General features: G+C 44.9%; 1 protein-coding gene across 1 annotated transcript in view; it reads right to left on the minus strand.

The window, feature by feature from the left end:
• Positions 1 to 9,863, minus strand: part of UBR2 (ubiquitin protein ligase E3 component n-recognin 2) — a 76,663-nt gene that overhangs the window by 59,991 nt on the left and 6,809 nt on the right. Inside the window, exons 2-3 of the mRNA XM_018555975.1 lie at positions 9,414 to 9,673; positions 4,366 to 4,444 (exon numbers count right to left, since the gene is read on the minus strand). Of these exons, the coding sequence (XP_018411477.1) occupies positions 4,366 to 4,444; positions 9,414 to 9,673 (339 nt within the window). The remainder of the gene's footprint in view (positions 1 to 4,365; positions 4,445 to 9,413; positions 9,674 to 9,863) is intronic.

Genomic DNA, 9,863 nt, shown 5'->3' on the forward strand with positions numbered 1-9,863 from the left:
CCTGGATCCATCCCCAGTAACTGGGGAGCGAGATCCTGTCTGTGTGAGGGAGATATGACCATAAACACTGCCTCCCATGCATGCCCCTCTTTGGCGATACACAGATCTGGCAGAAAAGCTTGGCCCGGAAAGAAAAACAATTTGTCAATGCAGGAAGCACTCTTAGGGTGTTTTGGCTTCTGCTGGCAGGGGCTTATCCTCTGAGGCCTATACTTATGCCAAAAAAGGGAAGGGCTCAGAGCCTGCCACCCGAGACCAAGCTGCACCCCCCTGGGGAAAGACCCAATGGGAGGTGCATCAAGTAAGCCAACTACCCCTTGCCCCACCGAAGTAGGCCCCCAGAGCAAGAAGGGTACAGGTAGGGGGGACTTGTCAATTGTAGACCCGCCTACCTTGGAGCTAGCGCTTTGAACCCCCAGAATGGGAGAAGAAGCCTGTGATAAAGAGTCCAACGGTGTGCATCACCCTTCCCGTTTGGACTCTCGCTCCTGCCCCACTCCTGGCGCCCCTGCTTGCCGATGTGGATTGTCGACAAAGCACATTATTCGTGTCCTGCTGTGATCCAGCTCTACTGCCGCCAGAGAGCCCATCAGGTCATCCGTCAATTCATGTAGCAGGACACTCCGGGGGACTCCATCTGGAGACACTACGCCAGCGAGGATGGTTGCCATCTCCTTCCATTATCGAGGGGAACCTCTGGGCAAACATTTTTTGTAAGGACTCTGGGGGAATCAGTCCTGGGAAAAGTCCTGTGCATGAGACCCTACAGGTCCACTGTCCTCAGGAGGACAGCATGCCTCAGGAGGCCCCAGGTCCGCAGCATGCCTCAGGAGGCCCCTGCTATCTAGCATGATAGGCCTGGAGTAAAATAACAAACGTTGCGATGCTCCTGTTCGGCCGGAGGAAACACAAAATACTGAGGTGGTTAGGAGGGACCGCCCTTTTTATTCTAATTGTGGATGATGTGTTTCCTGTTTCAGGTGGGAGGATCCCATCTCAGAGGCTGCCCTGGACGATGACTGGGGAAAAACACACTAGGTCTTATTTTCAGGGTAGGTCTTATTTTTTTTTTTTATTGTACAACAATCCAAAGTTAACGCAAATCCAAATTAAATAATTAAAAATGGCAAAGTTAAGAATAGGGTGATCAGGGCAATCAGGGGTGCCGTACCTTTCCAAGAGCAATTTGGTAACCAATCGCTGGCCAGAATGAGAGAAGCGTTCACTATCGATTCCTCACAGGCGGAGTGCATTTGGTATCACTCCGCCTGTGACAGGAGCCGGCGCTATAGAAGAAGCACCGCCTTATGCGGCTCTACTCCTTCCGCTGCCGCCTCACTTCCTCTAGCGCTGGCTTCATTGGCACCGCTGATTCTCTCCCGCGGCTCCTCAAGTTCCCCCTTATGCAACCACCGGCCCTGGGAATGGTCACAACTAGGTCTTATTTTCGGGGTAGGTCTTATTTTAGGGGAAACAGGGCATCATCTTTCATTTTTGGGGTCTTTATTATCTAGTATTTATTACTATTATTGTATTTCATCTTTAGCAAAGAATACATTAGCAGGTTTTTCAAGATATTAGATGTTTGTCAAATGTGTAGTTATATGATTTTATTGTGGATTAAAATTTTGTGTATATGATTTTTGACATGTTTCCTATATTATTCTAATCAATGTTGGGCTCTCCCTAAGGGGGACATCAGGAGTTTTTATCTAATTGCATAAAACACTTCATTTTCTCCACCTCACAGACAATTCAAGACAATTTACAATACACTAACAGATCGGCAAAACAGCTTTTAACCCTTTTGCTGCCAGAGCCATTTGTGCACGTGTGTTAAAATGCACATTTTAGGTCAGAAAACTGATTAAAGCCAACACCAAATTATACGAGGGTCAATCAAAAGGTAATGCCTCCAATGTCTGTAAATTGAGATCTATTAGAGTGACTATGAATGTTCATGTACCACATTATAGAGGTCTCCACACCCCACTATTATATGCTTCTCTATTTCAGATTGAGTGATTAGAACCATGAATCTGCAGCTGTAATTGAATTTCTGGGGAAAGAGCGTTGCATACCTAAGGAAATCCATAATAGGCTAAAGAATGTTTATGGAGACGCTGCAATGGAATTCCGGTTTCTCCATCTTGGAACTTTTACCCAACGCCACGCATTGCTAATGTCCACTATAGCGTTCCCATAAACATTCTTTACCCGAAAATGGATTTCCTTAGATGAGCGACCCTCTTTTGCCAAAGATTCAATTGCAGCTGAGCTCATTGTTTTAGCTGAAGATCCATGGTTGTAATCACTCAATCTGAAAAAGAAAAGTATACATTAGTGGGGTACGGGCCCCTTAAAAGATGGGACATGAACATTCACAGTCACTCTAATGGATCTCAAATTACAGACATGGAGACATCACTTTTTGATGGACCCCTTTGTATATTTCCTCAGTATCTCTCTGCATGCAGGGACAAGCCTCTATCCCAATCCGCAGGTTATCGTTCCATGTAAGATCACATGCAGACAGCCACAGACAGATGCAATCACCGTCAGCCTGTCATTCAGTTGAATGGGGACAGCGGCCACATCTGTACAGACCCACCTGGGATTCCTGCCACATAAATCCCCAGACGCTCATAAAAGCCTGTGTGCATTTATCCTAATTCAAGGAGCAACTATAATCCCAGGATTCTCTCAACATGCTCAAACCTGGTGAGACCAATTCCATCCAAATTCTTTCAGTACTTCCCTGACTCCTAATAATTTTACAGTGTATATCAGAAGATGCTTTCATTCGTTTCCTTTTATTAGGCTTCATTTTCACCAGAAGATTCTGCCTGTAACAAACTTCGTGTCCTAAGGCGACAGCGTGGACTTGCTGTTGAGTATAAAGGAATAGCGCTGTCACCTTAGGACAGGAAGTGTGTTGGGGACACAGAACACCTCCCCATCTCCATAACTTCAGGGGAGTTCCTGATAACATTGTTTAAGACAACCCTGCCGAGTGCACAGGACAACGCTGAATTTCTGGCAGGACCAATAGGTTGTTTTTTTTGCATTAATCAAACAAATATAGCAAAATGTTTTCCTCTGAATATTCAAATAACTGAAGGGTCAAGCTTCATTGTTATGGTTTACATACACTCTATATTTGACGTTTAATCTGCTTATATTTTTCCTTCTCTGGTTCCGAGGGCTGCAACCAACTAATCGATAATAATAATGAAAATAGTTGTCAACTATTCTCATTATCGATTAGTTGGTTGGATCCCCTAGCTCTCTCCTCCACGCTGGGAGGGGGGCAAAGCAAGCAGTGGGCGGGTGCAATAGCCAGCCTGCTATTGGCTATTGCAAATTGAATGGCTATCGCACCCGCCCACTACCTGCTGTATTTACATTCAGCTGCCATCTGCGGAATCTGGCCACTGGCAGACGTCATTCCCGGGCTGAAGCTATTCAAGCGCCATGTGCTTGCAATACAATTATAAAAAAAAAAAAATTGTAAAAAAAGGTGGGAAGTCATTTTTGGTTTCGGCCTGAAATTCTGCTGCTGGAGGTGCGTTGCAGTGCCTTTGATTTCAATGGCACCCCAAGCGCAACTCTGACCCACGGTGTTATCGCCCGCACTGGAACTCATGGTACCGCAATGCTGAGCGTTCCAGCGCAGTCGATTGCAAAAAATTGTGCATGCAGTTTTATTCTGAAACTTTATGTTTGTAACACTGCATGTGTGTATTTTACTTTAAGTTAAAGATGGTATTTATTTCCCTTTTTGTATCCGATTATTTGGAAAAATAATCCAACTAAATGTTTATTTAAACAATCATTAGTTGCAGCCCTACTGGTACCTGCTTTGCTCCCTCAACATGCTAATTACATTTTTAAACAAAATCTTCCCTATTTCCGATGTGCTAATTCATGCCAACTCATTTTTGGAAAATAAATAATTTCTCTCAAGAGCCCTCAGCTGTAATGCAAGCAGTGGGTTGGCTCTTGGGAGGTGTTATACAAATATCAAAATGTCTTGATGGGAAGATGTCAGTTTGGAGATATGGATTTGCATGCAGACTGCCTTAGGTAACGCCCACAAGTGATGTTGACCATCCATGACAAAGAACTCAAACCCAATGAATGAAAAGGGGCGAGCCAGGGACAATCAGGCTGGGGAGGAAAGGTCTAGAGGATGCTGAATGTCCTCCAGTCATAACATGAGTTGGGCTGTATCTTCTAATGAGAAGCTCCCACTGTGAAATCTCTGCAAGCAATGCCATTACAAGAGAGTAGTCTGTACAACTGAAGGCAAGGTCGCAATTCAGCTTTAACTCTCTGCAAAGAAACAAAAACGTCCCGACTTACCCTATAGCGATGTTCCTTGTGAATGCTTCCCAGAAAACACTCCATGCACAGAACGCACGTTGGGTCAACTGCGCAGTCTCTGAAAAACAAAGGAAAACATGAACAGATTATATTGTACAAAGCGTTCTCCCTGTACCGACGTGGCGAGACCGAGAACACCACACAATGACAACGCTACAACACACCATTCTCCAGTGTTGTCCCCCAGTGAAGGACTGGAGGTGGCAGAAGACAAAACAATGGAAGTTCCACAGGAAAAGTCAAGATCTGCATATTAACTTCACAGCCTGTACGTACGGAGCTACTGACTGACTGCACTGGAATACTCCAGGTAACCTCTGACTGGGTATTTGTCACATTTCAGCATCGAGCTCACTGGCAACCTTGACCATTGTCTTGCCTTAAAAGGAACCGTTTTGGGAGACCATTAAATTGGTGGATAAAGTTCCTCTTCAAACTCCTGGATTGTAAATAAATGTTACCTCTACTGGTGTATATGGCATGGCTGCAATGCTTGTTTGTAGGGATGCACCGATACTAAAATCAGTATCAGTGCCAATACCTAGTATTTGGGGGCGTACTCTTACTCGCCCAAATACCTGAACGTCCGGTCAGAGGAAGATTTCCTCTGACTGGGAGTGCGGTAGGGGAACATGGAGTCAGCTTCCCGTGCAATCAGGAAGCCAGGACATTACACACTGCCTGGCTTCCTGATTGGCTGGGAAGCCAGCTCAATGCTGATTGGACAGGAAACCGACTTCCCAGCCAAATCACAGTCAATCAAGCCAGCCAAATAACATGGAGCTGGCTTTCAGGAAGCCGGACGGCATGTAATTACCTGCCGTTTGGCTTTCTAATTGCCCGGGAAGCCGGCTCCATGTCAGCGGAAGCACAGGTATCATCGAGTACCGAAAGCAAAATATCAGTACATGTACACGATACCGAAAAAACGGTATCGGCGCATCCCTACTTGCTTGTTCTTCAAATTCTACACCTTTGTCTTTGCCGGATATTACAGCTCTCGCTATAATTCTGCTAGTGTAATTTATCTGCCTCCCCCCCTCTCCCCTTAGGCCCGATACAGATAAGAGAGCTGCAGTTCTCATACATGGAATAGTGTCATTTATCTGCCACCCCAATCTCCCCTTAAGGACCGATACAGAGGAGAGCTGCAGTTCTTATACATGGAATAGTGTGATTTTTCTGCCTCCCCCCCCTCTCCCCTTAGGCCCGATACAGATAAGAGTGCTGCAGTTCTCATACACTGAAATGTCAGTGTCATTTATTAACCCCCTTTGGTTAGTCACAGAACACTGTGCAGTATGTGAATCATTCACAGAATACACAGCCTTCTGGGAATGGCCAAAGGGGAGGAAGGGGCCAGATAAATGACACTAGGACTTCCATGTATGAGAGCCACAGCAGACTGGATGTACAGCGAGAGCTGTAATATCTGACAGATAAAAGTATATATTCTGAAGAACAGACAAGCATTCGAGTCACTAGTATAAAGGTAACGTTCAGCAGAGTTTAAAAAAGTCCCTCTGCCGGAGTGGAGTTCTGCTTTAACTGACTGCCACAACAGAGCTGGGCAGCTGAGCTGGAAAGTCCAGTGTGGTGAAGTGGCTGACAAAGGCAGGGTGTAAGGCGAGGGCACACAGCCGCATAGAAGGTAACCGGATCTCTAGAGAAGCTATTTTGGGGGGGGCATAACAGCAAACCTGTAAATGAGGTCAGGTTTAGTGTTGCGTATTGTCTGTTTCCTGTTTGCAGACAAGGCAGCCCAAGTGCAGCCTTTTCACAGATCTGACATTATTCTTCATTTTCTTATTTCCCTCTTCTCGTATTTCTTCACTTTGTACTGGCCACATCTTCGTACCTTACTTATTTGGCACCCAATACTGCAGTCGCAGGAGTCTGGATGTCACTCTAACCTGCCTGCATGTGCATGCAAAACGCAGCTCACGGCAGCCACAGAAAAAAAAAAAACAGTACATGTAGTACTTGAAAAATCACACCGGGACACAGCCTAGCCGCTTTATTTTCCGTCTGCTGAACTGCAATCATTTTCTGCTCATCCAATTGTAATGCAGGAGAGGTGTTTTCACACACAGCCACTCCAGGTTTTCGCTTATCTCTTATACATCTTATACATCTTTCTTCCTGCATGCAAGTGTCAGTAATCAGAAAATTCCCCCTCCCCCGTCCGTTCCTCCACTCAACGCTGCTGTATTGGAGATGGGGGGAATCCTGCGGGGAGCTGTGAGTGACAGCCACGGCTCTCTGCAGGGAGATGATCGAGAAGTGAGCGAGCGACAGTAGGTGTTCGCTCACTTCCCGATCTATTGAGCCGACGTGTGACAGTTTAATTGTCACAGGTGGGCTCTAACTGTGAGGATGAGTGGGAAATCACTCACCTCATAGTTCTCCTTTAAATGCATTTATGTTAATTAACATGCGTTTCCGACAAAACAGTCGGACCAATTACATATATACTCGCTACAACAAATAAAGCAGGTAAATGGTTTCTTGCAGAAGGATGACGTTTTTAACCATGTAAACTGTAGCGTTTATTAAAAGGTCAGGAAACAGATCAATATCAGGAAACTCTGCAACCATGGTGAAATAAAAGATCGCTAAATATTGAAGTGATATTAAAGTGCAAAGGTTTTGAAGTCATTTTAAATTCTAATTAAATCACTTACAATGGATGCTGCTCCTTGAAAGGACTGGGAGGGGGCCGGAGGCTATATGTGGACTTTTCACTGTAGTGCAAGATCTGCTTTAGGGCCTGTTCACATGATATCAGGTCCTGATCAGGTGCGGCTCTGCAGACGCGGTGCTACTGATGCAGTGCGTTTTGGCCGCGTTTTTGATGCGTTCCAGTTATAAAAAAATATTTTTATTTTTATTTTTGCTGGAGTGGGGCTATCAGTATGTTAGCTGCAGTGTATTTTTGACGCGTTTTGCGTTTCCTGACCGTACAAAATGTGACATGCAGTATTTTTCTGTCGTAAACTGAACGGACTGCGCACGTGAGAACTGTAGCCCATAAAACACATAGGGATACATTGGGATACATTTTTAGTGCAGGAGCGTACGGATCAGGTCAGCACAGAAAACGGACGTCGTGTGAACAGGCCCTTAAAGACAGAGCAGGAAGGCTGAATATCTCAGTTCCATTTTCAATTTTGACTTACAAGCACTTTTAACATTACACGTATTTCAGGTACACGTTGTATGAATGAGGTGTAAAGCTGACCACAGAGATTTGGGGGCTGGTCAGACATGCAAGTATGATGTGACCATCTGAAAATGCCAATAGGTTCAGCTTTAGGAATAACAATGCACTCAGGTTGTCTCAGCAATTATTTAGAAGGTGTTTATGCTGTGAAGACACACGCAGACCTCAGTCCTGGTTTATCTCCCGGAAATCAACAGTACAAAGACTAGTATATAACCCGAGTGTCACCCGTGACTGCATATAAGAGGAACCCTCCCATCCCAGACACATCGGATACTATGATCACAGCAAGATATTTAGGGGAGTAGTAAAAGTGGATGTAAACCCCATTACCGATCTTCTCATTTTTGGTCTTCAAAATATACTATTAAAAGTGTTTTGTTATATGTGTTTGATAAGTGCAAAGTTTGATAAGTTACCTGTCGATTTGGAGAAATCTTGTGAGTTGATAACTTGACACAGCAAAAAATTACGGTAGCCAAGCTTCTCAGTAAGCGCCACTCTGAATTCCTTTTACAGCCCATCAGTTTAGAGTTATAACTGATGGACTAAAGCCGGCCATACACCTAGAGATTATCTGCAGACTTTCTGTGGTCAGATGGAAAAAGTGCAACAGATTCCTCCATCTACGCTAAACTGTGTGGATGGAGTAATCTCCCACTGGGTGAAGCTTCAGTATCTTGCTAGTCTGCCCCGCTGGCTCTCAAAATAACTTAACAATGCCTGCATCCAATCAGATTGCTCAGGTATTTTGGGAGCAAGTGGGGCCGACTAGCAAGATACTGAAGCTTGGCCCAGTGTGAGATTCCTTCATCCACAATGCGTGCCAATACCAAACATGTATTGCACAATGGTTGTTTGCATACACATGTGCACCCTATAAACGTTTGCGTTAAGTATGCGCACAACTAGAAGGGGTGCTTTGAAACTTTTTTTGTTTTTATTTTATTATTTTCCTATTTTGTTTCACTTCACTACTATAACACGGTGGGCTCTGTGATAGCATTGGGCAGGTAACAGAACCTCTAATGTTGGCAAGAGGGGGGTTGAGATTGGGTTGGACACGCATCACCCTGCACCTGCCAAGACCCATAAAAATGACTGGGCCGCTCTATGGACACTTTAATATATCCCATGTAAGCGTGCGCCGCTGTAATCGCAAGCTTTTTTTTTTAACCCTTTTAAAGCCAGGATGTACAGTACCAGTCCTGGGAAGCATACTGGTTAAAAAACAACTCTGGGCAAAATTTGTATTAAACCCTGCAGTGTGTCTACCCCTGCACTGCAAGGGTTAACCACTGGTTTTGGTCTAGGGACGAAAATAACGTTATAATCACCCAATCTGAGCCAGTCAGCAGTGACAGTGCTCCCTCCACTGCAGTGATGGTATGTTCCTCATCTTCCTCACATCCTATATACTCTGTACAGAACATGATGACTCAAGGATACTTAGATGGCTGTAGCAGGGAAGAAGCGAGGTTGGAAGGACCGGTCTAAGAACAAGCCAGCTCCAAGGATGAGGGGAGCATACATTTTTTTGTTTTCCTCCCTAGACCAAAATGAACAGTTAACCCTTGCAATGCGGGGTAGCCCCACTGCAAGGATTAATTTAAAAAATGTTTTCCCGGAGATTCTTTAAAATATTTCAGTGTGACCAGTACTTCTAATGAATATATAAAGTAAGCAGCAACAGGCAATTCTGTCAGCTATGTGAAGGTAAACTGTTCTTCCAAGACATATTCTGCTCAACAAAAGTATACGGCTTTATGGACAACCTGAAAGTACACTGGAGAACAGAACCCACCTGCAGGAGTAAGTTGGTTCACCCACTTTAAAAACACGGCCACATAGCTGGGAGGGTTTATTGGCTTGTTCCAACTTCTGAAATCCGATGGTGGGGTCTTCTCCACACACGTACCACTCCAATGGCCCCAGGAGGACATGCTGTGCTAGCATTTCTTCGTGGTCTGTAACTGGGTCTGCCTGCCGGCAGTATATTCGAGGGACATAGTAGGCAAGGTGTTGATAGACTTCTTTGGGCAGATCGGTTGCTTGGAGCCATTTCTATAAAAGACAAAAGGAAACACGACTGAGATGGGGGAACTCACACTTCATCATGGTAGCAGATATTTGTTTCCTTGTTCACATCCTCCCATCTATGACACATACAAAGCAAGAGAGCCCACACACTGGCCCTACGAGTTTACATTCTCTAAATGGCCACCATGATGACTGGCAAATCCCCCCCCCCCCC

Source organism: Nanorana parkeri, unplaced genomic scaffold, assembly GCF_000935625.1.
Source record: "Nanorana parkeri isolate BGI_ZX_2015 unplaced genomic scaffold, ASM93562v1 scaffold1, whole genome shotgun sequence".
Taxonomy (NCBI): domain Eukaryota; kingdom Metazoa; phylum Chordata; class Amphibia; order Anura; family Dicroglossidae; genus Nanorana; species Nanorana parkeri.